Source organism: Oikopleura dioica, chromosome XSR (genome assembly GCF_907165135.1).
Source record: "Oikopleura dioica chromosome XSR, OKI2018_I68_1.0, whole genome shotgun sequence".
Taxonomy (NCBI): Eukaryota; Metazoa; Chordata; class Appendicularia; order Copelata; family Oikopleuridae; genus Oikopleura; species Oikopleura dioica.
In genome coordinates this window covers 10,767,130-10,790,690 of record NC_137294.1, presented here as the reverse complement: position 1 = coordinate 10,790,690, position 23,561 = coordinate 10,767,130, and the positions used below count along the sequence as shown (strand labels likewise).

Below are 23,561 nucleotides of genomic sequence, written 5' to 3'. Positions count from 1 at the left end.
AATAGTGATAATAATAGTCAGGCACGGTGATTTAGGAATGTTTCAAACATTAATAAGCTCAGAATTGAGGAAATTGTCGGAATTGAAAAATTTCAATTTGGTTGCGAAAGCTTCAGCTCTCCGCTTTATAAGTAACAGCAGTGTTAATGGTGTGGATCTTGGAGGTCCAGGAGCGAATCTTCACCGAGTCAGAGGCGCCCTTGATCATGTGCGGTTTCGTTGGGTCCCAGTTTTCGACCTCTATGCCCGGTGTTGTGTAGAAAAGGAGGTCAAACATCACTGGAGCTTCGATCAGCGGCAGAAATGTAACTGAAAATCAAGTTTTAGAGACTTGCGCTAAAAAAAGGGGCGTTTCAGTTCTATACTTACTTGTCGACACGATCTGCTTTACGACCGCTTTCATCCCTTCTTGCATTTGCTTGTGGTCGAGTTCGACCTTCTTTCCGCTCGTTCCTTCTTCGAACTTTTCCCCCTAGCCATTTTTAAGTCTTCTTTTATTCTTTTTTTCTAACCTTTTCAATGTCGAATGCCCAACGCTCGAGGGTCTCTTCAGTATCCGCGTGTAAAACGACCAGAACAAGTTGCAGCAGCTGTCCTTTCTTCAAATATTTTTAATCTTCTTGAAAAGCGATGATGGATTTTACCTCAATCCAAGACCTGGCTTGAGCTAGGACAGTGTCGAGGTATTTTCGCAGCTCCTCGTCTTCCGACATGTATACAGTCAGCCCGTAGTGTTTTTTCGGCATGAAGACGTTTTCTGAAAAAAAAAATGATTCAAAAAACTAAAAAATGAGTTTCTTTTGATTTCTTATGTATGAGAGACGAAGGAATTTAAATCAACATAATGAAAAAACCCATTACCTGGGTAGATGTTTCGCTGAAACAAGATCGAGTTGATTCCAAAGTCCAAAAACTCGGAAATCATCTGCGCCGAGCCCTGAAGCGTAATCGTTCCTTTTGTCGCAGTCGCCATTCTAAAGGAAGAAGAAATCGTTCAATAAGATCAGAACTTTGATAGAATCATTGAATATTTTAGTGGATTTCTTTAAATACTAGGTTTACATGCAAGTAACGTTTTGCGACAAGTTTCCAGTAAAATTGAACAAAAAACATAAAATAGTAAAAAAAATATTTTCCTGAAGTATGAATGAGGATGAAGTTTTGGTAAATTGAGAGGACTCAAGTTGGAGATTGTTGAGTAGGACTTTGAGTTGGCGAAAAATTGCTTCAAAATTGGACTTGCGGGAGTCTTGAGCGATAGATGCTTTCTATGTGTTTTGGATGACGGTGGCCAAAAACTGCTCGTAAGTGAACTGCGCGGTGCCATTTCGCTGCCGATCGTATGGCTTTTTATGGAAGATCAATAAAACATGTTTGCTAACTAAAAGATAAGGAAGAACAAATTGAATCCGATCCTGGAAGGCGGTAGTGAGACGCTGGATTTTTATAAGAGCCATGACGAAACCGTCGAATTGAAGATGAGAAGCTCTTCCACTGTAATCGAACTTTTGCATGAGAACTGGGACAAAGTGCTGCGAGAATCGATAGCCCAGCTGTTGAAGAGCTGAATAAAGGAGCCAAATAAGAACTGAGCTGAATTCTATCGTTTTCATTACCAGTGCTAAGTTCGCCAGCGTCGATTTGTCCGGATCTGTCATTGTCGAACCGGTCGAAGCACTGTCGCCAGGAGCCCAGAAACTTCCACAGCTCGTTGAACTCGTTCAGATTTATTGTCTTTGTCCGGTCTTTGTCGAACATTTCTAACACGGGCTCGCGAGGAGGAAAAATACTGAAAAAAAGCGCAGACTGAGCCACGGGCCTATCATTGCTGCGACGACGTTTATGTCAAAGCTGCTGTAATTGTTATTCTTGAGGGCTTCTTGCAATTCTGCCGCGTTTAGGCGCCCCCTTCTGGTTTTATCTACTTGCTCGAACCACCGTGCTACGTTCGGGTCAACCATTCTACTAACTTTCGTCCTGCTTTCGGGAAATGGCTGGAGACATAGAAGACTCGGTTGAAAATTTACGATTCTTGTCTTTGTATTCTTTTAGGAAACAAGCGAAAAAAACAAGGTGAACGAAAAAGAAGGACAGGCTTCGAACTGAATTGCACAGAGAAAGGTCGGACTAGAGTTCAGGAGTTGTTGGTATTTTCCTAGTTTTTTTGCTGGCAGCGGGCTCTTTTAGTTTAGATTAACATGAATAGTTTTGCTGAGCGAAGTTATTCGTAGATCCACTTGGCGGTGCAAGAGTCGTAGGACATGAGTTCCTCGGGCTTGAACCAAAGGGCGATTTCGTGGTTGGCGGACTCGACGGCGTCGGAACCGTGGCAGATGTTTCGGCCGACCTGGGAATTAGAGGATGAGTTGAGGGACGAAAGAGCTCAAGCTTACCTGGATGGAGTAGTCTCCTCGGATGGAGCCAGGGAGGGAAGCCTGGGGATTGGTCTCGCCAAGCATCATTCGTCCCATCTTGACGACGTTGAGGCCTTCCCAGACCATGGCGCAGATTGGGCCGGAGTTCATGTACTCGACCAAACCGGCGAAGAATGGCTATAATTTCGTTAACACCCGCTGAAAGCTTTCTTGTTACCTTGGAGGAGAGATCAGCGTAGTGCTTCTCGAGGTGCTCCTTGCCGGGCATGCAGAGCTTCATGGCGACGAGCTTGAATCCTCGCTGTTCGAATCGCTAGAGAAAAGAATGAAGAAGAGGGAAGGGATGGAAACGTTACCTTGATGATCTTGCCGACAAGTCCTCGCTGGACACCGTCGGGCTTGATGGCAATAAAGGTTCGCTCGGTCGACATGTTAGGCTCTGAAATAAATCACAGTTAGTCGTTGAGGAAGAGTAAAAACGGACAGGGAATCTCTAGGAAATGGCAGTTCTGAATCCTTTTTTCTTTCTTCTGGTGTAAATGATCAGAATGCGTAGGTGGAGCGCGCGCCACTGGCCTCTTATTGGTCCACTCGACTTGTCTTCGGAAAGATCCTGCATTACGGAGATTTACTGATAGCAACAACAAATAACTTTGTAAAAGTTTACTTCGGTTCGCTAAGAAAAAACTCTTGCCATCAGTTCTGCCATCTAAAATCAAAATCTGTAAATTTCGGGGGTTTGTTAGTCATAACTGGCGCTGTGACTCAAGATTTTATGACGGTCACTCCATATAATTTGACGAGAGAGAGAGTTAATGCTTTTCTTAGCAATTATTGAAGAAAAAATAATAAAATGAAGACCCAAGCTTTTCCTTCGAGATAAAAGGAGAAATTCAGCTGATTACTCTGCAACATAAAATAAATTACTTCTTGTTAGTTGTTGTTCCTCTTGATCGAAGCCACAAAAGTTTGTCCTTAGAATGGTAGAAGACGTTTTCAAATGGGTCAGCCCAAAAAGGCAACAGCGCATTTTCCGCTTTGTCGCTCCAACTACTGCTTCTCAGCAAGCAGCAGATCCGCTCCCTGATTACCTCAATCTTCTCACAATGGCCTTCAGGTAGAACAAGCTCTACCTCGATCTTTCTTTACGCTTTTCTTCGTGTAGCATGTGCGGCTTGTTGATGAAGATCAAGTGGTGCGCCTGGGCGGCGATTTTTTGCTCGATGACTTCTTACGCCAACTCGAGATCGACCGAAGACGCTCGTCAAGGTCAGTTTTTTTCTTGTTTCTCGACTAGAAATAATCGCGAATCAGTGCTCTCGTCTCTGATGCTTTCGATCTCGGCGGTGGTGATGACTTATCTTCAAAATCCGACGCCGATGAGCCTTCCCAAATGAGCGAAAATGAAACACATTCACTTCCGTCCAGAACTCAGAACAGTCCAACTCAAAGAGAGAACATTAGACAAATTAATTGTTTCAAATCGAAACTTTCAATCGCAATCTTCAACCCTTTCCTTCTTCCTTTAAACTTTCGTGTAACGCGGTATTTTTAGTTTTTCAAAATTCAATTTTGATTTTAAACCAATTTCAGTAATTACTGTATTTTCAAGTGACTAGAATCTTGTCTCCAAGAATTTAAACTGACAATTTTAAGAATTTTGGCCGATGCGCCTGTCTCGCTGCATTTTGAATACCGCGAGAACGAAAATCATCGACGGGAAACGCGTGCGCCTAAAGCCAGTGGAAGTCGTTGACCCTGTGGCTCGACGGGACAAGGGTCTCCGCCACGGAAGGAAGTTCATTTGGGCGCTGGCGGGAGTTAACTTTATCGGCGTCGTCATTTACCTGACTTCTGACTTTTACAAATCGGAGCAGCTCTGAAGAAAGAGCGCTTCACTTTTCCTTGTCTTCAAAATTTCGAAAATTTACATGTTCCCCCTTATTATCAAGGATTTTTGATTTTCAGAATGTGGAGCTTTGAAATACTCAAAGAAGGGAAGCTCTATTTTGTGTTGAAAGAAGGATGCGAGATAGTCCTGGACGAGCGCTTCGAAATCATGACTCAAGTTCCCGAAGAAGATCAGGAGATCAGAAGATTCTGTCTTTCAGCTTCAGACTCGCGCTTTTCTCGAATTCAAGCGGCGACGATTTCACCACTTAGCGGCGCCAGGGCTGCCGAATTCGGAGCATTTGCGTTTACCCGGGATTTTTTTGGCGGATAATCCGCTGATTTTCTCCGTTTCTCCGCGCTGTCCTCCGATCCTCCGATCGTCCGATTTTCTCGGCCGCGCGGATTTCCCGCGATTACCCGCTACCCTTTTTTTCTAGCCAATCAAAAGAGTGGAACACCCTTTAATTTCGTCTTTTGAGCAGAAATTTCGGCGGATCATCCGCGATTCTCCGTGCCCTTTTCTCCGCTGAAAACCGGCGGATCTTACGTGAAAAAAACTGCGGATTTTCCGTGAAAAACCAACGGATCTTCCGCCGAAAAAATCGCGGGTAAACTCAAACGCTCCGAATTCAGCAGCCCTGAGCGGCGCCAAGTATACTATGAACGGAGAGGAAGAGGAAAAGATCACTCATTTAGGTACTTTTTTCGTTTTCAACAGTTATAGCGCTTTTTCTAGAGAACGAGGATAAATTCACCGTGAATGGGATTGAATACGAAATTCGCTTTTCCGCGAAAAAAATGAAGATCTCGACCGGCTATTGGGTCAGAACAGAGGAGAGAAAAGACGATTCTCCAGTAGAACTCACAGGCTGGAACGATGTCGGAAAGGGCTTCATGTATTTCTGCCCCGAGGATCAAGACAGCTTCTCGAGCCCGTGCGTCTTTTTCTTTGACATGGACCACACGATTATCAAGCCAAAGTCCGGTGGAAAGTTTCCCGAAAACGCTAGCGACTGGATTTGGTGGGACAAGAAAGTGCCCGAAACGCTTAAAAAGCTACATGAAAACGGGGCGAGAATCATCTTTATTTCTAACCAAAAGAGCATGGAGACGGATAAAACGTTGAAAGAAGAGTTTCAGGAGAAGATAGCGCAAATACAAGACAAGTTAGGCTTCCTCTTTGAAGTTTGCGTCGCCAGCGGCAGTGGAATGTTCCGAAAACCATCACCCGGCATCTTTTTCTTTCTGAAAGAGTTCATTCGTCTCGATCCAAGGAGTTGTGTAATGGTGGGCGATGCAGCCGGCCGCCCGGCGAATAAAATATCTGGAAGAAAAAAAGACTTTTCAGCGTCCGATCGACTCTTCGCCCTCAATTGCGGAATAGATTTCCGAACACCTGAAGAGTTCTTTCTCGACAGGCCGGCGGAGGAATTCCAGATTAAAGAACATGCCACGGCGAAACTTAAAGACAACTCGGCCAAGTTTCAGAAGAATGTAGACATTCTAAATTCTCATCTCAGCGAAAAACAGTCCTTGGTAATTTTTACTGGCTATCCTGGCTGCGGAAAGAGCTCGTTTGCTAAACAGGTGAAGAAAAGCCATCCAGAAATAGAAATTCTCTGTCGCGACGACGTTGGCTCAACGGATAAATGTCTTAGGCTCTGTAAGGAAGCACTGCAGGCGAAGAAAAGCGTAGTGATTGATGCAACGAATCCAGATGTAGCAAGTAGACAGCGATATCTCAAACTAGCGCACGAACAGAATTTGGAAGCCATAATTTCCGTTTTATTCGACGTAGAAATTGAATTAGCTATGGTGTGTTCTCCACAGCTCCTTTTATTAACGATAAATTATAGCACAACTGTCGATATCGCGCAGTAACAGGCGGAGCCGTCATAAAAGACATGATTCTCTACTCGCATCGGAAGAAATTCGTCGCTCCGGCACGAAACGAAGGCTTCACAGAAATCATTTCAATTCCATTCGAACCCAAGTTCGAAAGCAATTTTGAGTACCAACTTTATCATTCTCACCTGCCTTGATTAGCACTTATTTATTTTTGTATCACAGATAAGCGATAGATCTCAGATCAGAGATTCACGAAGCTCTTAACACTTAATCATTCAGAAAATCGGGGCTGAAAACTGGCACTTTAGCTTTATTGGAAAGCTATACTTGGTCCAGGAGTCGGAATAAATGTCGGCGATGTCGACAAACCAGAGGCCAGCAGAAAGCTCTGCGAAGAATGATATAGTTTCCAGTTTTTTGAATGTATTGAAGCAAATCTCAGTTACCGACCTGGATTTCGAAAACGCAAAGAAAGGAAATGGTATATTCGCGAAGAGTTTGAAAGATCCATCAAGTTATATAAGAAGGAAAATCGACGAAATTCAATCTGGAATAGAAAGTCTCACAAAAACACTGGTCTATCCAATGGCCCCCTTGAAAAGCACAAGAATAGAACGACTTTTGATGGAGCAAAACGTAATGGTCAATCATGCGTTGTTCAGATTCCGCGTTGATTATCGAAGAGACGAGCTGGTCATTTCCCTCAAGCATCGAATTAACGACGCATTTGTAAATATGGGCTTCGGCGAAATTCCGACGTCGAGGATGTTGCTTTTGTCTAGAGGTCCGGAATCGACAATATTCGAGCCTGATTGGAAATTGATCTGGGACTTCACGTGCAAAGGGTAGGGTCAGATTCGGAGACGCAAATTTTTAATGAATCAAATTTAGGCCAGAGCCATTTGAAATCGTCGTCTGCAATTTGGACGTTGTTGATGAGCTTCTCAGAAGTGCTCAGCTGCAAGTCGGTTACGCCGGGCAAAATTTCCAATCGAAACGTGACGACAAAACATTTATTAATTCAAGCTTGCCAGTCTCGAAAAAACAAGTTATCGACAAGAACGCAGAGCTTCTTATAACACCAAGTAAATCCTTCATCCTCACGCACAATAGTCAAACGCTCTGCGATCTATCTCCTCAAAGACTAGCGAAAATGCCTGGACACATTTACATTCAGCCAAAGCCGAGTCTTATCGATGGAAAAGCCGTCAAGAAGATCCCCTCTCTTTCCCCCATCAACGGAAAAAATATCAGCTGTGGGGATTTGAAAAGCCCATTATTTCCATCTCCCATCGCTCAGTCAATTTATTCATCAAAAAAGACCAAAAGAAAGCTCACTTGCATCCAGCCCAAGTCGACACCCAACCCAAAGCTGGACCCCAAGCTTCCACCCCGCTGGCAACCCAAGTCGGAAAGCGACTCGTTCAACATTTGCATCGCAAGCCCACCAATCACTGTTAAATCAAAGCGGAAAACGATTCAAGAAGTTAATGTTGTGGCTGATAATAGAACCAAACGTGTGAAAATATTAGATAAAAATATCGTTCCTGATTCCCAATTTAATCCCCGAAAACAGGCACAAATTACAGAGTCTACTCGTCATGCTAAACTTCGGTACTTAGCTGGCTCCGGGGATCAGCTGTTTTTTCCAACTCCACAGATTAACGAGGAAGCGATTAAAGCTCAATACCCAAAGAAATACGAGCTTTCACGAAAGTCAAAAGTTCCAGTTGCAGCGCCTCAGACGAAACCTCTGCCAACTTTGGAACAACTTGAAAATTACAAATATACCAGTGTAGCTACGAATAAACCTTCGACATACACTAAAGCAGATGGTCCGGAGATAGAGCCGAAAAAAGTCATTCAAAAGCTGATATTCCCCCAAAACCCGCTGCCTTTGACGCCTAACACCCCTGACAAAAACTGCTGAATCTATCTCTTTCATCGATGCTCCAAAAGTTCAAGAACAAGTTATGCTTATATCTAGTTCATTTACCACCATGCGCACACCATTATTTTTTAAGGATAAACAGTTCACGAAATATAAAATAAAAAAAATCTAGGTATTATCTAAGTTAAAAGATGAACAAAAGTTAATTGCCAAAAACACTTACCATGCCCCATTTATTTTAACAGTAATACTGTCATTTTTATGATAGTATCATTATACTCGTACACATTTCCATGTGCTTTCAATACGGATAAACAGACGCACGAAACACAAAACTAATCTTTCTTTATCCTTTTTAGAGTCTGAAAATGACGAAGGAATTGAGTGCAAAAGAAAAGAAGAAGCTGGAAAAGGCGGCTCGTCGAGCAAAAGTTGTTGGAGACAAGGGTGTCGACGTCGAAGCGAAAAAGGCCGAGGCAATGCGGAAGAAAGAAGAAGCGATGAAAAAGAAGCAAGAAGAAGCGCCAGTGCGTCAGGCATCACCTGTCCCCAAGGAAAGCTTTTTAACTCGACCCACTGTGCTCATTTCATTTACAGGCGGCATCACCCGTGCCTCAAGTTGCAGCGCTCCAAGCAGAAGGAGTCCCCGGCCGCACGCGTAAGATCTCCGAGTCTCAGTCCATTGACCCTCGTCGACTTTTGAAGACGACTAAGACGCAACAGTCGCAGGTTGAGCTTACTGAGCCACTGTTTACCTACATGCGCAACACGGCAGGAATCAAAGACACAATTCAAACGATGGGTTTTGGCAGAAAAGACATGTTCTCCCGCGGCATTACGAAAAATCCAACACAGGAGGCGTTATAAACAATATTTAGAGGTTAAGAAATCACGAATCGAGATTTTGCTACAGAAAGTTAAGTTTTTCATGTTTTATAGCGCCGAATCAGCTGCACAGAGCCATCGTTCGCCTCGGTTTCAAGGCAGCTCATCTGTCCAAAATCGACGAACGGGAGATGGCAGAGAAATTGAAGCGCGCCCTGGAATTATTCATCGACGACTTCGACGGGCGTAACTTTAACGACGAGTTGAAGCAACATCATCGCGTCTCTATTCAGCAGAACTTCATCTCCGAGTTGAATCCTAACATCAACTTCATCTCCAAGTGCCACCCGATGACGCGCAGCGAGGCTTGTCTAGTAGACATCGTCAAGGAAGCCGCTCGTTCTCGACAGGCGCGCGACAAGAACTTGGCCGAGTTCAAAGAGTTTCTCCACGAAGAGTTGCAGCTCTTCTGGAAAATGCGCGTTGATGAGGCTGAGGCGACAATCGCCAACGAGACTTTCAACTTGATCACTGACAATTCTACTGTATTGACTTTCGGCGACGGGATGAACATGGTGCGCATTTTCGAGAAGGCAAGCAGACTGGGGAGGAAGTTTGAGGTCATTGTAGTCGACACAGAGCCGAGTTTCAGTGGGAAGAGAGTTCTTCAGTGTCTTACTGGTGAGAGAAATAATATATTAGATTTCATTGCTAAATGGAATTATAGAGGCTGGAATACAAACAAAGTATTCAACTATTGCTGGCCTGTCGTATATGATGAAGCAGACCGATGTAGTCATTATTGGAGCACGCTCTCTTTTAGCCAATGGATCAGTTGTTGGTGCAAAGGGTTGCGGAACTGTCGCTTGCGTGGCAAACGAGGACCAAGGTTAATCACAATTAACGATTTATGATGACTTATTCGTCTTGTTAGTGCCGGTACTTGTCTGCTGCGAAACATACAAGTTCGAGGACCGCTGTGCAATCAACGCGCTCGACATTAAAAACGAGATACGCGAGTTTCCTATCAACGAACACATTACCTTCGCCAATATCGTTCAAGATGTTATACCCGCTTCGCTCGTCACTGCTGCTATTACAGAAGGTAACTTAGCTCGCATTTGTTTTCATCTAGCCTCGATTTTAAGTGGGTATCATCGCGTCAACTTCTGCAGCGACTGTCATATCAGAAAATGAAAGAAAAAGAAAAGACATCGCCTTTGAAACGACTTAATCTTCACCAAAACTCTTGCAATATTTTCATTATTGAATAAAGGAAAGTTCAAACGCGGCTTTACGCAAAAGACCTTGAAATTATCTTGAAGGGCTTTTTCTTCTTAACGTTTCTTATTTATCAAGGAACCCAGAGAAGCATTTGAATGAGGAGAATAAACATGATAAGCTGAATGTTTAGTTATTGCCGATAACTTACTTTAGTATTGGGAGTTCTCAATCGTGATCGTTTATGGTCGTGCTCTTTCCAATGGAATGGATATTTTTCATGAATGATATTTGTGGCGTATATAAATGCGCCACTCCACGCATTATTAAAAAAACTCATTTTTGAAAGCTTCTGATATTTTGCTTGAGAGATGTTTATGATACCTGCTACATCGACTTATCCTTCAATTCAAACTGAATTTGCGGAAGGCTTCAGACTTGGTCTTTCCATTTTCATCACATTGGTTTCTGTCGTCCTTGGATTCGCTTTTCCACTTGTCCTTTGCGACTTCATCTTCAATCCATCTTTTTTTGACGAATTCAAACAGAGACGAGAACAGCAACGAGGAGAAGCTAGAATAGCCGAGATGACCCGTGCCAGACAAAGAGCTACAGAAGAGGATAGAAAGAAGATGAAAACCATCCAGCCAATGAACGCAGCAGCGGGTCAGAGCACTTGTCCTGTGCACGGAACACCGATACCGACCCCAGTGGACTCTTTGAGATAGCTGAGAAAAAAAAAACATGGAAAAAATTAAAAAAAAGACACTTCTAATTTACTGACCATTAATTTCTCATTCATCTTCTAAATTTTCCCTTCAGTAACATTCTTCAAAACATTTTCTAAATTTCAATAAACCGTTTCAAATTTCAAAATGCTACTTGTTTCAGTGAGTAAATACCACTTGATTGATCCTTGTTGATTTCTTTGCTTAGATAGATACTTTGAAGACAAACGCTGCCGTAGTCATGCAATTTAATTTATTAATACAGATGTTGAAGAAAAGGTCATCCGACGAGTTCATTTTCTCGTCGTTGTTCGTTTTTTTGGTTGGCCCTTCTTTGGATTCGCAGAGTTAGGCCGCGAGTTGGCTCCTCCTGGCGATCGGGGCCTTTGAGTACTCGTGGGCACGACGAGCTTTGAAATCATATTTTGATAAGTAACAGAAACATTTTATTACCTCTGAGGCTGTTGTTGTCGGCTTAGCGATTCTAGGAGCAGTCAAAACGGGAGGCGCTTTCGGAGGTTCCACTTTCTTGGCTTCTTCTTGTTCTCGTTTTTTCTTCTCCTCCGGACTTCTTTCGGCTTCTCGTTTTTCTGAAATTTCGTTACCTTATCATCAGACAAAAAGTAAAAACCCTCAGTTTCTTTTTGACGAATAGCTAGTAGAATTCCCTCAAGTTCTTCCACTTTTTCTTCCGCCCGTAGTGCTCGTTCTTCGGAAAGCATTAATTCCTGTTGGAGGACTTCAACTGAGCCGAGTGCTGAGAGCTTGTTGTCTGATTCCTCTGTCTTTGGATTGGAAAGGCCGTCGTCATGTGTACCAACAGGTCTATCCACATCCCTGAGAACTAAGTCGAATGGCAATTTTCGATTAGTCTTACCGAAGAGTGATGTTTTCATTGCCGGAAACAATGTAGAGATTGCGCGCAAAATGAGCTTCCGCTTCTTCGAAATTGTAGTTGATTGTGTTCAACTTTCCTTGGTTTTCTTGTGAATCAGAAAAAATTTCAAAACGTACCTTCTTCGAGAACCAAAGACGGATCTTTTGTCTTTTTCTCGTCGATGAGTGTTTGCAAAGCTTCGGCAAGGAAGACGGCAGCTCGTTCCCACTCGATAGCCTCCTCTAGAATAAGAGTTTGAATAGAAAACAATAACTAGTGCACCTTTAAACGCTTTCATTTGGAGTTCTAGATTATCCCCTTCTTCTTCTTGGACTTCGGGCTCGGGTAAATCATCGAGAACAGGCGGAGCTTCCTGCTTTGGAAAGGATTCTCCTTCGGCATCGCTGCCATCTAAATGTTCGTCGGATAAGGCGCTCTCCATTTCAGTCATTTCTCTATTTCGAGTACTTCACTGTAAGACAGAAATCTGCTTATTAGATAAGTATCCAAATCCTTAAACGTTGTTGCTGGGTATTGATACGCGTGTTTTCTAGCACGAGTCCGATGACGCACTTTTCCAAGTAGCTTGTCAAGTCTAAACACCGATCGGATAGCTCCTGTTGATCCGCTACAAGTGTCTCAGGCGTCGCCTTAACATATCATTTTCAGACAAGTAGTATCGCTTTTGGTTAAAATTAAAGTGCTTCTCGCCTAAGTGCCTAAGCTTTAAAAGAACATGGACCGTTCTCACTCAAAAGAAAGAATGATTTACCATAATTGGACAGCTTATATCGCGTAGCAGCGTGCAGTTAGACCTGTCAGGCACCAAGTTAACCAGACTAGACGACATCCACAGCAGTTGATCGTTGCTAAGGGAATCTATCAATGCTGTGATCTTGGTGTTTTCAGCTTCGATTCCATCCACAGATGTTCTCATCCATTTCGTTACATCATTGAACGCCTCCATTGAGTCGACCTCAACAGCAGGCTCTTCCGCGCCACGAAGATTTCCAATAAACTGGATGATGTCAGAGAAGACATCGATGAATCCATCTGCAGTGTCAACAATGTCAAGCCAAACTTCTTCGTTGAACGACTCCTGTCCAATCTTAGCTTTCAACAAATTCAAGCCGGTGTTGATCGTTGATGCTCGCTGGACAATGCCATTTTCACCTCAGCTTCGGATTTATTAAATTATACTTTCAGTCAATATTGTTTTTATTTATTGAAAAATCCTGCCCTGTGTTTTTGTCGACCATTTGATGGTGATATCGAATGATCTTTTCGTTCAAGTCTGTCATGATATTGTGCTGTGCATGCTTCTGATCCGTAGGCGATCGATGACGAGAGTAAATTTCAACGGCGATGTCTGTCCAGTTGTTTAGCCGCTGCTCCATGTCTTCGAGATACTTCCCGCACTTGCCTGCCAATGGATCGGAGTTGTCGAATGTATGAATGAATTTGCCTAGTTTGATGGTAACAAATTCAAAATCTTCGATCAGCTGATCTGCGCTGTTTAGATCGGGCTCTTTTGCTCGACGCCCACCAGCAAAGTCGATGTAGATGAACTTTTTCTTAAATTCTTCCATCACTTTTGCGAGCTCTTGGAAAAGCTCTTTTGCAAGCTCACGAGCCTTATTATTCTTCGTTTGGCTCAATCTCTTCAAATTTGAAGCTGTGTCGCGCCATCTATGCACCTCCATTTGCAGAAGATTCAAATCGTTCGAATCTCGCTCTGCCAAAAAGACGGCAAAGTGCCGGGCGAGTTTTGACCAAGCTCGTTCTGATACGTAAATTCTCCGCGCAACAGACAACTCATTTTCATCGACAAGTTTGATTGCCAGTGAATAAGCAGCCGTGTTCCAGATCTCGCGTTCCGTCGTAATCTTTTTTATATGTTTCTGAAGTCGTTCTCTCTGCAATTCGTACAGCTGATGATACTCCTCCAAAACTGCAGCACTCTTGGCCGATTCGCTCATCGCGTACTGAAGCTCTTTTTTACTAGTTTCCGCTTCTTCGCTGATCGACTTGTCGTGATCTTTGACAATTTGGAGTTCATTGCCGAGTCGGTCGATTTCGCTCTTGAAAAAGAGAATTTGCGATGTCAGTTTTCCGTCCAAAACTCTTTGAGCGATCACTATCAAAATGAAAATGTTGGGAGAAAGATAATTTTACTTACACTCTGAGTGAATTCCCCCGACATATTCCGGAATCCTTCCAAGCAGATCAGAGTAGGCCCTCCTCAGTTTTGACAAGAGTTGGCCACGCTCTTTGCAATCGACGGTCACCTGGCGAATGATTTCGTAAAAAACGACGTCGTAAATATCCTGCTCCTTCTTGATCGTGTCAAGAACGTCGTGAATATGTCCCTGGTTGCCTTCGCCAGCAGCTGTCTTTGGCTTGGTGGTCAATTCGGCCAGCATTTTATCCATTGCTTCGTTGAGCATTATTGCGTCTACTCGCCGATTAGGTTGAAGAGAAGGAAACACGCGAAGACGGTTGAGCCCATCTTCCAAAGTTGTTCTAATTTTTGATCAATTCTATGCTTGAATCTATATTTGAATTAACCTGTAGGGACCGGATTTAGCATCAAGTCCGATGACACGTTTGCTTTTGATAACATGGAAGTTCTTTGGGATGATAGAATCGTCGATATTCGCTGAAGAGCCGTGGTCCATGTTTGCTTTGTCTTGGAGGAAGGAAATGTCGCGGCTGCCAACCTGCCCACTGTGGCTAGGAGGAGCTTTGATAAGGTGGCTAAGCTTCGAGCGCTGACTTCTGTAATTCCAGGCGCCATCAGGTTTTAGGGAGCCAGTCTCAAGCTCTTCTTGCGCCGGGCGGAAGTGGGACTCCGAATTCGCCCGTAATGTTCGGAGCAGCGAGTCTAGACTATTTTAAAGACACGAAAACAGAATCAAAGTCTTCTTATAGTGACATAACTGCTTAATTTTTATTTTTTTTATATATGAATAGCTATTGATTTTATGATTTGTTTGGCCCATAACAAACCTGGTATGCCCGACTTTGGCTCCACATCGGAGCTCATTTTATCGTGAAACTGGAGATTTTCTCGTTATCAGGGATAACAAAGGACTCTTTGTAGATTCTAGAGAAAGATAATCTTGTTGATTTTTTTCAGTTTGCCGAGGACACGTTCTCTTCCATCAACCAGTTTCGCTCTGGGCCCAAGGCGCCGGCTTTGTTAAGCACTTTTGGGCACACACTGGGTTCTAGAGACAATATAAAAGGTGGAACTAAGCACTGTTGCTTGGTAACACAAGATAAATATTGCTCGAAGAGCTTATCGAATGCGACACGGGCGGAATTGGAGAAACGGACTCAGATAACAGATTCACTGTCAACAGGAAAACATGCCTAGAGTATTTGCTTAGCAACACTTAGCTGAGTCGATAAGCGATGCATCGTACTATGAAAGTCTTGCAAAGTCTTTGTGCTTAGAAAGTTAATTTATTAAAGTATAAGAGGCCCTACAGGATAAAAACAGTTGTTCAGAAGATCACCAAACTGGAGTCGTTTTCGAGGATATTTACAGAGATGCGCAAATTTCTTTATCAGTTTACGCAAGTGTTCGGAGAAAATTCTCGTATTTTCTTGCAACCACAGTCTGAAATAAGAATTGTAAAATTTGATTATCATTGAGTACTTGTTACCTCGTTTTGGATGCCTTCAATCAGGTAAAGGTCCGGGCAGACTGGCTCATAGTGCTCTTCAAGGCTTGCATAGAACGCGAAGAGTGCCTTATTTTGATCCGCAAGCAGTCTCTTCGCAAGTCGTTGCTCCTAACATCCAAAATTGTAGCTTTTATTTTTCGCCATTTTCTTTACCTTTTTGAGCTCCTTGAGGGCCTTGGCTGCTGCCTTACGTTCTTTCTTTTCCTGTTTTTTCTGGGCACGAGCTTCTTCATTTTTCTGTCGCTGGTCTTCTCTCCATGCTTCCCAGTCAGCCTTCTTGAACGCTTTATTTTCAGCCTTCGCCTTCTGCTCTTCAATTTTCTTCTTCTGCTTATTGTACTAGCACAAAATGATTAAATTAATCATTTTCGAGATCAACAAGGACTCAATCAAAAACTCACTTTGGCGAGCTCTTTTTCAAGCTTGTTCGCGGCGCGCAAATCGAGGCGAGCTTGGTGCAGTTCTGCTGCCTTATCGACGTATTGGTTCATGAGTTTCTCACCAGTCTTGTGCCACCATCCGGCTGGAAGGTCTGTGATTCCTGGGCACTTGTCCTCGTTAGGGATGCATTGAATTTTGCATTCCTTACTTCGGTTAACAATTTTTCAATTTTATTGTAAGTAAAATAGATTACAAATAAGCAGTTATTTTTGTGAAATAACCGATCCTTACAAGCTCCTCTAAGATTTCCTTTGGCAATAAACTTCGGAGAAGTGTACCGATCGCACACCATATTTGGATTTTTATGCCAATCATTAAACCGACTTATCAAATCTTAATTTTTTGCGTTTCTCTCTCTTTATTCTCTGTATTATTATCTCTGTCTTACCGTCACACGCGCGGCATTTTTTATCCGATTTTCCGGCGAAGGCGAGTGCCAAAAAAGTAAGATTCAACTTCATGTTTTTGATGCTCGATCGAAAAAGGTCAAAGAAGGGCTTGATTTTGCGTATCGCAAGAATTCAAGAATGATGGTCCAAGTTGGATGTGAAGCTTGGACTTGGACTTTCGTGCGGCTATTTATGGGCTGCACAGATGAAACCAAAGCGCCACCGGGATCGCCAAATACTGGTAAGGAGATAACGAAAAAGGATTAACGAAAAGGACCAAAACTGCGCTGGCGTGGAGCCTGCTCCTGCTCAAAATGATACTCCGTCAGTTCTAAAAGTTCTGGCTCTTGAAAGACGCCAGGTACACACTTGAGCTTAAATAGAAGTCAGTGTCAGGTTTGAATAAACCCGTTTTCCTGACTCCTGCTTCTAAGTCTTCGAACTGGAAATCCAAAAAATAAAAAGATTGAAAAGCAAATTATATTAAAGTGTTTTATTCAAGAATTCATAAGCAAAAACAGAAATAACAAAAGGAGCAGAAATGTCAGTTGGTGATTAGAGTCGAGACGGTTTCTTCGTTTTTCGGATAGCGTTCGGGGCCTTGCCGCTGTTTTTCTTCTTCTTCTGCTGGCCTTCTTCTTGTGTTGACTTCTTAGTTTTTGGCAATTTGACCTTGGTAGTCACGTCTTTTGGCTTGCCGAACAATGCGTCTCTCTCCTCGTCAGTGAGTGGTCTGGATGGCTTGAGTGAACCTTTCTTCTTAGAAGATCGCTTCTTCTGAGTTGAAGGTTTGGAACCATGGTACATACGTTCGTGTCTATCAATTGCTTCTTGATCGATCTCGAAGTCGTCCTCTGAAATCGTTGGAGACTCGTCGTCATTGAAGCTCGCTGGACGTACGTCCTCGTCTTCAAAGTTAAACTTGCAGCCCTGTAAGGTGTAAATCGTTCTGCTGGTTCGCTTTACTCCAAAGGATCGAATCATGGCGTCGTGTTTTTCAAGGTCGACCATTTTTCCGACTTGGGATTGCATGTACTTGACAAAGGCGTCTTGAAACTCGCGGTTGTTGGTCATTGTTGGAAAAAGAGGATTTTCTGTAGAATGATTTTTGAATTTGCTGTGTTGTCCAAAGCAAGTGGGAGTTTTATACCACCGACGATCAGATAGATGGTGATAGAGCGCAGCGCTTCTCAGCTGGATATCAAAATCGGAGATGGAAATTGCACTAATCAAGATAGACTAGAAGTTCCGCAGCTGTACCGCCGTGAAGAACTCTTTTCTGATTGTTTTGGTATTTTCCAATTCTATCTTTCCAAAAACAGCTTCATCGCAAATCTTCAAAATTATCTAAGCCACCGTTAAGAAATTGGAGAAAAGAAAACGGAAGAAAACTAAGATATGATCTATTTAAAAATACAGTATTTTCTTAGAGAAGGAGTTCTTTTTTCTACGTTTTAAAGTGCGAAAGAAATATTGTAAAAACATTCAAGATGATAATAAAATTATTTTGAAGGCGATTGATGGCGCTGTTGGGCTTAAAATGGCATTCACTCTTTGGCCCTCTATTTTAGGTATTTGCTTACTTTTCCCTTGGATTAACTCCGACTCCGGAGCTCCACTCTTTGGAACCTGACAAAGCTATTTAAGACACTGCGCATCTCATTTTGGTCATCAAAATTATCAAGCGACAGTCTTGATTAAAGAACTCTGCTTTTTCGAGCAACAAGTGATAAACTAAAAAGAAAGAAATGAAGCTTTCCTTATCACTTTTCGCCTTTGCTAGCGCTGATGTCTGTCAAGATTGTGACGGTAAGTTTAGAGACGACTAACTCAGTGCCTCGAGTTATAAAAAAACAACAACAAATCAATGAAATTTGATTTCTAGTTGCGCTTGCCAACTTCAACGCCTGGCACGGTAACTCCGACATCACTTGCACCCGGTACACTGACCCCCGAGAGTCTCTGTCCGCCCGTGGCGCTTGCAAAGAGTGCAAAATCCAGTGTCTTCCAAGTGAAGACAAATGTCCAGGTGTCAGCGCAGTCGCACACGCTGCCTGGAACAAGACCGCGAAGAAACTCACCGCTCAGTACCTCGAAAAGTACGAAAAAAGCCTTGCTGAGGGCAAAGCTAGAATGGTCGCTCGCAACTTGGAGAAAGAACTCGAAAAGGTTATATACCATTTTTGGTGGCGCTGTTTTTTCAGCAGCCAATAAGAGATTAATAATTTCTAACTGCTGTTTAGTATGAGAAACAGAAAAAGAAAGCCGAGGAAAAGGCTGAAAAGGCAGCTAATAAGCAGCAAAAGAAGGAAGATTGGCAAGCCTGGCGAGAAGAAAAGCGAGCTGAAAACGAGGCAAAACGCGCCGAAAGGAAGCAGGAAAAGAAGGAGCGCAAGGCGGCAGCCAAGGAAGCCAAGGAGCTTAGAAAGGTAAACTCAGTCCCTTCCGAGTTAGTTAATTATGATCCGTTCAGCAACAACGACTCGAGAAACGAGCTCTCGCGGAGAAGAACAAGGCCAAGTTTGCATTCTACGCCAGTTTGGAACTTTACTACGAGCCCATTTGCGCTGATCTCCATCTCATTGACGTAAGCGCACCAAACTCTAACAGAGGTTCAAAGCGACCTTTTCCTTAGGCTGATGAGAACGTGTCCACTCGCATGATGAACCAGTACGAGCAGATAAAAGAAGAACTCGTCGAGTCCCAGTAAATAATTCAAATCTTAACTTTTACTCGACCCTATTTTTTATATAAAACCTCCTCGATTATTACGATGTCTATTTATGTCAAATTACCCGCCAAGCCCTGACCTGCCTATAATACAGACTCTCAAGTATAGGAAATGTTATCGAAAAAAATACGCACGAAAATAATTTGTGGTATTGGGACAATGGATAACAGCCAAAAAATCTGATATAAATATTCTAACTAATAACATGTGGACTTAACATCTACCTTCTTTTTCTTTATTTACTGTTTCTCAAATGCTGATTCCTGCTGGCACGACAATCTGAATGGCATATGTGGGAGTGCCAATTTTAAACCTCGAGCTACACTGTACAAAAATCATGGTGTTTTCAATAAAAATATCAAAAAGCGAGATCAATAGTCTTCTCTTTTTTCATGCAGGAAATATTTTTACAAACTAAATTTATTTGCGATGGAATTCCTTTTCTAACTCATCATTTTAGCATTTTCTATTTGAAACTGTCAAATTGATTGTAACTATAATTTCGAAGAGCTCTATGACTATGAGTGTCTTTTAAATTAAGAATGCAACTGCCATAAATAAATTGTTCCATGAAAGTGATTGATAAAATTGGACAAGCTTGAGTATTTTTTGCAGAATTTATTTATAAAAAAGAGTGCTTGTTTGTACAGTAAAGTCTTGAATATAAAACACTTCCACTAATGTCGCGATTCAAGAACGCCAAAAGTAAGAAGTAAAAAAGGTTTTATCAACCATTTGAAAAGTATAAAAAAGGGTCAGCGCGAACTGAGTTCATCAAACAGAGTAGTCTTGGAAATTATTGTTGAGCTTGCTTCCAGATGTTGAACTTTCGGGCCATGTTCTGATTGTCCTTAAAATCGAGAAGTTAAGAAACGCAACTTTACTTTGAGCTTACCTGGATGAGGTGCATTTCTGGGCAGAGGACGTCGTAGTGCTCCTCAAGCTCGGCGTAGAAGGCAAAGAGCACCTTGTTCTTATCAGCAAGAGCTCGCTTCTCAAGTCGTTGTTGCTGGTAAAAGAGTAAGAAACAAATCGTTCAATGGTTTGACTCTACCTTTCTGAGTTCCTTGAGAGCCTTGGCGGCTGCCTTGGCGTCTTTCTTCTCCTGTTTTCGCTGGGCTCGTTTGGCCTCGTTTTCCTGTCGTCGGTTCTCTCTCCAGGATTCCCAGTCCGACTCTTTCCATGCCTTGTTTTCGCTCTTGGCTTTCTTCTCGGCGAGCTTGTTGACGATCTTGTCGTACTTGTTCTTTTCTTTGGTCAAGTTGCGAGCGAGGGTGGCGGCTGCCTTCTCGGCCACTTTCTTAGCGGCTTGGATCTCGGCTCGGTTGACGTACTGCTCCTTGAGCTTGAGCGCTGTCTTGTTCCAGAAGCCGGCCTCGAGGTCGTCTGTTCCCGGGCAAGTGGCGTTGTCGGGCACACACTGCACCTTGCAGTCCTTGCAAGCAGCTGCCCGTGGGTCGGCGAACTGAGCGTAGTCACGTGGGTGAGTGTAGCGGGAGCAGATGATGTTCGACTGAGCGTGCCACGCGTTGAACTCGGCGATGTTGGCTAAAAATATATTTTTTTAAATATATTAAATATGTCATTTCTTACCATCACAATCGCCGCAAACATCGGCGGAAGCCATAGCAGCTAAAACGGAGCCAGTGAGTTTCATTTTGTTCTTTTGTAGAAAACAAGCAAGAAGTGAAAAAAACTCTTATCGAGGTAAAACTTCTCGTAATTTGAATGATTGTTTGGTTGATGACTTCTTCTTCCCATATGCCATATTTATATCGCCTTGGACTTGAGGGACCTCAAGATGGCGCTGCTAATCGTCGACGCGTATAGAAAGCTTGACGCAGTAGTGTATTCTTTTACTAAGCTCTGCCTAAACCGACTGGTATTGAGAGTCTCTTTCGATAAGTATCGTTTAGCTGGAGCTGACTCAACGATGGAACAGAGTATGACGTGTTACTTAAAAAAGGTTTATGGAACGTTTGTTCTTTTAACGAATTTCTCGAGGAATGAAGTTGGTGTTGTTAATTTATTCTAGAAAATTTTTAAAATAGATTTCTCCAGTTTCTTAATTTTGACTTTCGAGAATCGCGCTCGAAATTGGAGTATAAAAACGCGTGCACACGATATTTCCTCGCTCATTTCCAAGATGCCCCGTGCTCCGAGAGCCAGACGCCATGTTCCATGTAGAGAAGGCGTTGCGAGGCTAGATGTATCTATTAGAACAAAGAGAACACTTCAATGGTCTTCCAATGACGACATCGGCCATATGCTTTTCCGCGAATTAGAGACGGGTAAAAAGAACGATATCATGTTTTCTGAAGGACCGGATTTTCATTGCATCGTCTCTGATTCTATTTTTTGGGCGGTAAATACTGAATATTTCAAAATCTATATCACATAGATATAGACTATATGCAACTTGATATAAGAAGGAATCTAACCGATATAATTTTTAGAACGACAATATGCGCGAGCTGATCAAAGCGTTCTTAATTGGAGCAATGGATCAACTCAAGCTTCAATCAGCGCCTAACTCAGACACATCGGTAAGAAATGCTTGCTTATAAATTTATAAAAAAAACGATATCAGGATCCTGCATCTCAAGGAACACCTTCTAAAGGGACTTCATCCCAAGGCGTTGCCTCCCAAGGCGCAGCATCGGAAGGCGCTGCCTCTCAAGCTGCGGCGTCCCAGAATGGGCCTCTCTGGAGAGACATTCCCTGTGTTCAGATGGATACTCTCCCGGATTTCCAAAAAATGGTGCTTATGCTTCCTCCTCAAGAGTGGGCCCAGGAGGGACTGCCGTCCTGGATGTATCCCTCGTGTCTCAAACATGGTTTTGTCTGCAACAACCACAAAGTCGCCAACAAGTATATCCACTTCCAGCTGACTGGCCCTGTAAATTTAGGAAAAAATAAATTATTATCTATCTATATAATAGATAATCTAAAGCTAATTACTAATTCACTAATCTAGGACGAAGTAAAAATGCTTCAAGGAACAATTCAACTCCGAGATGGCCCTGGGCCGAGGGTCGAATTCCCACTGCTCTAGAATCCTTCTATTGAGCGTATCTACTGCATTGTTCTTTCTGTAAAACAAGACAAGGAATGCCCTAACCCTATTACCTTCCTCTTTATTCCACTGATGAGATTTTTGCACCATTCTGAAGTGCTTCTTACCGTCACCACGGTCCCCGACGTTTGGCATGGATACTATTCTGGCGAGTGCGCCTTTGAGCTCCTAATGCCGTAGCTTAACTGCAACCTGCGCGGTTGCGTCTGATTACCGGACGGCGTGGCATCGCGCGCTATCGCCTCCTACTGGAGTCCCAAGTCCAAGTGGCATATAAATTGCTCGCAAAATATACTGATTCAGCAACTTCGAAAAACCTCGAGTCGGCGTTGAAAAACTAAAAAAACTCGATACGAGTTTAAAAGAGTCAAGTCAGCCAAGACAAAATAGAACGACAAACGACAACTGGAAAGGATGAAACTTTCTGCTGCTTTTTTCGCCTTGGCTAGTGCAGATATCTGCGGTGACTGCGATGGTAATTCTAATTGATATCGCTTCAGTTTTGAGATGATTTTAGCCCACATCGCCGATTTCAACGCCTGGCACGGTCAGTCCAATATCGTCTGCTCTCGATACCAACACCCACGGGATCTGTTCGTCGACGCGCGTGCTGCATGCAAAGAGTGCAAGGTCCAGTGCGTTCCCAACGAGGAGACCTGCCCGGGCACTGACGATCTCGCAGCCGGATTCTGGAACAAGACCGCGCTCAAACTCCAGGAGCAGTACATCAAGCGAGCCGAAAGCAAGGCCGCTGCTCAAGTTGCTGCCAGGCTCGCACTCCGCAGCTCCAACAAGCTGCAAAAAGAACAGGACAAGTACAACAAGATGAAACAGAAAATGGAAGAAAAACAGGCCAAAGCTGAGAACAAGGCGGCGAAGAAGGAGGACTACGCCAAGTGGCGAGAAGAAAAACGAGCTGAGAACGAGGCTCGCCGAGCCGCGGCCAAGCAAGCTAAGAAGGAAGCCAAGGCTGCTGCCAAAGCTGCCAAGGAGGAGGCTAAGGTAATTGGATTCTCGGGAACTTCGACAGAATTTTACTTTTTCTTTCAGCGAAAACGATTGGAGAAACGCGCTCTCGCCGAGAAGAACAAGGTTCTCTTCGCCTTCTACGCTGATCTTGAAGAGCACTACGATCCCCTCTGTCCCGATATGTTCCTCATTCAGGTAGAAGCAATTTCACGAGAGACATTGCTAAAGTTTTCTAGGACAACGAAGTTGAAGCTAGAAAGTACGCCAATTGGAAACGCGCCCAAACCTTCCAGTAAAGTCGCATCTGATGGCCTTCCGATGGTCTCCGCTCCAGTAAATATATTCCTGTACTAAAACTGTATATCGATATATACTCGACGATTGAGACGATCGACATCAAAAATCTTCAGATCTTCTGAGAGTTGTAGAATGCCGGCATAAGTGGGAGTGCCGAATATTCGATTTCTCCTTGTACAGTTCTTAAAATGCTAGGGTGAATTGTTTCGTAGAAAAAAATGTGATGCCAAACACTAAATGGACATTAATAAATACATGTTTGATAAAAAACTATTAGTCTTCTTTTCTTATTTTTTTTTTCTTGTCAG

At 43.1% G+C, this 23,561-nt stretch overlaps 10 protein-coding genes across 10 annotated transcripts; 4 read left to right on the top strand and 6 right to left on the bottom strand.

Annotated features, from left to right (window-relative positions):
- Positions 1-112: 112 nt before the first annotated feature.
- Positions 113-973, bottom strand: LOC145708406 (mitotic spindle assembly checkpoint protein MAD2A-like). Its single transcript, XM_081786070.1, has 5 exons — positions 862-973; positions 645-757; positions 513-599; positions 370-472; positions 113-309 (listed from the first exon to the last, which is right to left on the bottom strand). Exons 1-5 carry the CDS (start codon positions 971-973, stop codon positions 113-115), a joined length of 612 nt encoding a protein of 203 aa, XP_081642196.1.
- A 43-nt stretch (positions 974-1,016) lies between these two features.
- LOC145708407 (programmed cell death protein 6-like) lies at positions 1,017-1,992 on the bottom strand. Its single transcript, XM_081786071.1, has 4 exons — positions 1,820-1,992; positions 1,617-1,760; positions 1,418-1,564; positions 1,017-1,348 (listed from the first exon to the last, which is right to left on the bottom strand). The coding sequence occupies exons 1-4, from the start codon at positions 1,959-1,961 to the stop codon at positions 1,269-1,271; spliced, it is 513 nt and encodes a 170-aa protein (XP_081642197.1). The 5' UTR covers positions 1,962-1,992; the 3' UTR covers positions 1,017-1,268.
- A 221-nt stretch (positions 1,993-2,213) lies between these two features.
- LOC145708408 (nucleoside diphosphate kinase B-like) lies at positions 2,214-2,877 on the bottom strand. The gene is made up of 4 exons (XM_081786072.1): positions 2,732-2,877; positions 2,593-2,688; positions 2,394-2,552; positions 2,214-2,347 (listed from the first exon to the last, which is right to left on the bottom strand). Exons 1-4 carry the CDS (start codon positions 2,804-2,806, stop codon positions 2,222-2,224), a joined length of 456 nt encoding a protein of 151 aa, XP_081642198.1. The 5' UTR covers positions 2,807-2,877; the 3' UTR covers positions 2,214-2,221.
- A 456-nt stretch (positions 2,878-3,333) lies between these two features.
- LOC145708409 (PAT complex subunit Asterix-like) lies at positions 3,334-4,003 on the top strand. Its single transcript, XM_081786074.1, has 3 exons — positions 3,334-3,492; positions 3,541-3,644; positions 3,690-4,003. The coding sequence occupies exons 1-3, from the start codon at positions 3,356-3,358 to the stop codon at positions 3,770-3,772; spliced, it is 324 nt and encodes a 107-aa protein (XP_081642200.1). The 5' UTR covers positions 3,334-3,355; the 3' UTR covers positions 3,773-4,003.
- Positions 4,004-4,340: 337 nt separating this feature from the next.
- On the top strand, positions 4,341-6,364 carry LOC145708402 (uncharacterized protein F21D5.5-like). The gene is made up of 3 exons (XM_081786063.1): positions 4,341-4,964; positions 5,005-6,083; positions 6,125-6,364. Exons 1-3 carry the CDS (start codon positions 4,928-4,930, stop codon positions 6,308-6,310), a joined length of 1,302 nt encoding a protein of 433 aa, XP_081642189.1. The 5' UTR covers positions 4,341-4,927; the 3' UTR covers positions 6,311-6,364.
- Positions 6,365-6,398: 34 nt separating this feature from the next.
- On the top strand, positions 6,399-8,835 carry LOC145708401 (uncharacterized). The gene is made up of 2 exons (XM_081786062.1): positions 6,399-6,961; positions 7,008-8,835. Exons 1-2 carry the CDS (start codon positions 6,465-6,467, stop codon positions 8,044-8,046), a joined length of 1,536 nt encoding a protein of 511 aa, XP_081642188.1. The 5' UTR covers positions 6,399-6,464; the 3' UTR covers positions 8,047-8,835.
- A 119-nt stretch (positions 8,836-8,954) lies between these two features.
- Positions 8,955-10,123, top strand: LOC145708403 (translation initiation factor eIF2B subunit delta-like). The gene is made up of 4 exons (XM_081786064.1): positions 8,955-9,513; positions 9,560-9,721; positions 9,767-9,937; positions 9,981-10,123. Exons 1-4 carry the CDS (start codon positions 9,024-9,026, stop codon positions 10,064-10,066), a joined length of 909 nt encoding a protein of 302 aa, XP_081642190.1. The 5' UTR covers positions 8,955-9,023; the 3' UTR covers positions 10,067-10,123.
- A 911-nt stretch (positions 10,124-11,034) lies between these two features.
- On the bottom strand, positions 11,035-14,868 carry LOC145709303 (axonemal dynein light chain domain-containing protein 1-like). The gene is made up of 12 exons (XM_081786981.1): positions 14,668-14,868; positions 14,227-14,542; positions 13,838-14,181; positions 12,905-13,795; positions 12,431-12,831; positions 12,174-12,308; positions 11,941-12,115; positions 11,796-11,900; positions 11,659-11,755; positions 11,413-11,618; positions 11,235-11,371; positions 11,035-11,191 (listed from the first exon to the last, which is right to left on the bottom strand). Exons 1-12 carry the CDS (start codon positions 14,702-14,704, stop codon positions 11,075-11,077), a joined length of 2,961 nt encoding a protein of 986 aa, XP_081643107.1. The 5' UTR covers positions 14,705-14,868; the 3' UTR covers positions 11,035-11,074.
- Positions 14,869-15,112: 244 nt separating this feature from the next.
- On the bottom strand, positions 15,113-16,332 carry LOC145707245 (uncharacterized). Its single transcript, XM_081784739.1, has 6 exons — positions 16,180-16,332; positions 16,023-16,124; positions 15,752-15,939; positions 15,504-15,689; positions 15,330-15,458; positions 15,113-15,283 (listed from the first exon to the last, which is right to left on the bottom strand). Exons 1-6 carry the CDS (start codon positions 16,250-16,252, stop codon positions 15,236-15,238), a joined length of 726 nt encoding a protein of 241 aa, XP_081640865.1. The 5' UTR covers positions 16,253-16,332; the 3' UTR covers positions 15,113-15,235.
- A 3,188-nt stretch (positions 16,333-19,520) lies between these two features.
- Positions 19,521-20,640, bottom strand: LOC145707246 (uncharacterized). The gene is made up of 4 exons (XM_081784740.1): positions 20,505-20,640; positions 19,966-20,459; positions 19,807-19,920; positions 19,521-19,761 (listed from the first exon to the last, which is right to left on the bottom strand). The coding sequence occupies exons 1-4, from the start codon at positions 20,566-20,568 to the stop codon at positions 19,708-19,710; spliced, it is 726 nt and encodes a 241-aa protein (XP_081640866.1). The 5' UTR covers positions 20,569-20,640; the 3' UTR covers positions 19,521-19,707.
- Between the last annotated feature and the right edge of the window lie 2,921 nt (positions 20,641-23,561).

What these genes read in the sequence shown, in the direction of transcription:
- LOC145708406 (XM_081786070.1), bottom strand. Translation starts at nt 973, where the DNA reads ATGGCGACTGCGACAAAAGGAACGATTACGCTTCAGGGCTCGGCGCAG. An exon ending in TCAGCGAAACATCTACCCAG is followed by an intron (nt 758 to 861) that starts GTAATGGGTTTT and finishes TTTTTTTTTCAG; the next exon opens with AAAACGTCTTCATGCCGAAA. An exon ending in GGGCATTCGACATTGAAAAG is followed by an intron (nt 473 to 512) that starts GTTAGAAAAAAA and finishes AAAAATGGCTAG; the next exon opens with GGGGAAAAGTTCGAAGAAGG.
- LOC145708407 (XM_081786071.1), bottom strand. Translation starts at nt 1,961, where the DNA reads ATGGTTGACCCGAACGTAGCACGGTGGTTCGAGCAAGTAGATAAAACC. An exon ending in CGTCGTCGCAGCAATGATAG is followed by an intron (nt 1,761 to 1,819) that starts GCCCGTGGCTCA and finishes AGCCCGTGTTAG; the next exon opens with AAATGTTCGACAAAGACCGG. An exon ending in GCGTCTCACTACCGCCTTCC is followed by an intron (nt 1,349 to 1,417) that starts AGGATCGGATTC and finishes TCTTCCATAAAA; the next exon opens with AGCCATACGATCGGCAGCGA.
- LOC145708408 (XM_081786072.1), bottom strand. Translation starts at nt 2,806, where the DNA reads ATGTCGACCGAGCGAACCTTTATTGCCATCAAGCCCGACGGTGTCCAG. An exon ending in TTGTCGGCAAGATCATCAAG is followed by an intron (nt 2,689 to 2,731) that starts GTAACGTTTCCA and finishes TCTTTTCTCTAG; the next exon opens with CGATTCGAACAGCGAGGATT. An exon ending in GAGGAGACTACTCCATCCAG is followed by an intron (nt 2,348 to 2,393) that starts GTAAGCTTGAGC and finishes TCTAATTCCCAG; the next exon opens with GTCGGCCGAAACATCTGCCA.
- LOC145708409 (XM_081786074.1), top strand. Translation starts at nt 3,356, where the DNA reads ATGGTAGAAGACGTTTTCAAATGGGTCAGCCCAAAAAGGCAACAGCGC. An exon ending in CTTCTCACAATGGCCTTCAG is followed by an intron (nt 3,493 to 3,540) that starts GTAGAACAAGCT and finishes TTCTTCGTGTAG; the next exon opens with CATGTGCGGCTTGTTGATGA. An exon ending in GACCGAAGACGCTCGTCAAG is followed by an intron (nt 3,645 to 3,689) that starts GTCAGTTTTTTT and finishes ATCGCGAATCAG; the next exon opens with TGCTCTCGTCTCTGATGCTT.
- LOC145708402 (XM_081786063.1), top strand. Translation starts at nt 4,928, where the DNA reads ATGAACGGAGAGGAAGAGGAAAAGATCACTCATTTAG. An exon ending in GGAAAAGATCACTCATTTAG is followed by an intron (nt 4,965 to 5,004) that starts GTACTTTTTTCG and finishes CGCTTTTTCTAG; the next exon opens with AGAACGAGGATAAATTCACC. An exon ending in TAGAAATTGAATTAGCTATG is followed by an intron (nt 6,084 to 6,124) that starts GTGTGTTCTCCA and finishes GATAAATTATAG; the next exon opens with CACAACTGTCGATATCGCGC.
- LOC145708401 (XM_081786062.1), top strand. Translation starts at nt 6,465, where the DNA reads ATGTCGGCGATGTCGACAAACCAGAGGCCAGCAGAAAGCTCTGCGAAG. An exon ending in TGGGACTTCACGTGCAAAGG is followed by an intron (nt 6,962 to 7,007) that starts GTAGGGTCAGAT and finishes AATCAAATTTAG; the next exon opens with GCCAGAGCCATTTGAAATCG.
- LOC145708403 (XM_081786064.1), top strand. Translation starts at nt 9,024, where the DNA reads ATGGCAGAGAAATTGAAGCGCGCCCTGGAATTATTCATCGACGACTTC. An exon ending in AGTTCTTCAGTGTCTTACTG is followed by an intron (nt 9,514 to 9,559) that starts GTGAGAGAAATA and finishes ATGGAATTATAG; the next exon opens with AGGCTGGAATACAAACAAAG. An exon ending in CACTGCTGCTATTACAGAAG is followed by an intron (nt 9,938 to 9,980) that starts GTAACTTAGCTC and finishes CTCGATTTTAAG; the next exon opens with TGGGTATCATCGCGTCAACT.
- LOC145709303 (XM_081786981.1), bottom strand. Translation starts at nt 14,704, where the DNA reads ATGAGCTCCGATGTGGAGCCAAAGTCGGGCATACCAG. An exon ending in GCCAAAGTCGGGCATACCAG is followed by an intron (nt 14,543 to 14,667) that starts GTTTGTTATGGG and finishes AAAATAGTCTAG; the next exon opens with ACTCGCTGCTCCGAACATTA. An exon ending in CGACAACAACAGCCTCAGAG is followed by an intron (nt 11,192 to 11,234) that starts GTAATAAAATGT and finishes ATGATTTCAAAG; the next exon opens with CTCGTCGTGCCCACGAGTAC.
- LOC145707245 (XM_081784739.1), bottom strand. Translation starts at nt 16,252, where the DNA reads ATGAAGTTGAATCTTACTTTTTTGGCACTCGCCTTCGCCGGAAAATCG. An exon ending in AGGAAATCTTAGAGGAGCTT is followed by an intron (nt 15,940 to 16,022) that starts GTAAGGATCGGT and finishes TTGTTAACCGAA; the next exon opens with GTAAGGAATGCAAAATTCAA. An exon ending in TTGAAAAAGAGCTCGCCAAA is followed by an intron (nt 15,690 to 15,751) that starts GTGAGTTTTTGA and finishes ATTTTGTGCTAG; the next exon opens with TACAATAAGCAGAAGAAGAA.
- LOC145707246 (XM_081784740.1), bottom strand. Translation starts at nt 20,568, where the DNA reads ATGAAACTCACTGGCTCCGTTTTAGCTGCTATGGCTTCCGCCGATGTT. An exon ending in CTCTCAAGGAACTCAGAAAG is followed by an intron (nt 19,921 to 19,965) that starts GTAGAGTCAAAC and finishes CTCTTTTACCAG; the next exon opens with CAACAACGACTTGAGAAGCG. An exon ending in CAGAAATGCACCTCATCCAG is followed by an intron (nt 19,762 to 19,806) that starts GTAAGCTCAAAG and finishes CTCGATTTTAAG; the next exon opens with GACAATCAGAACATGGCCCG.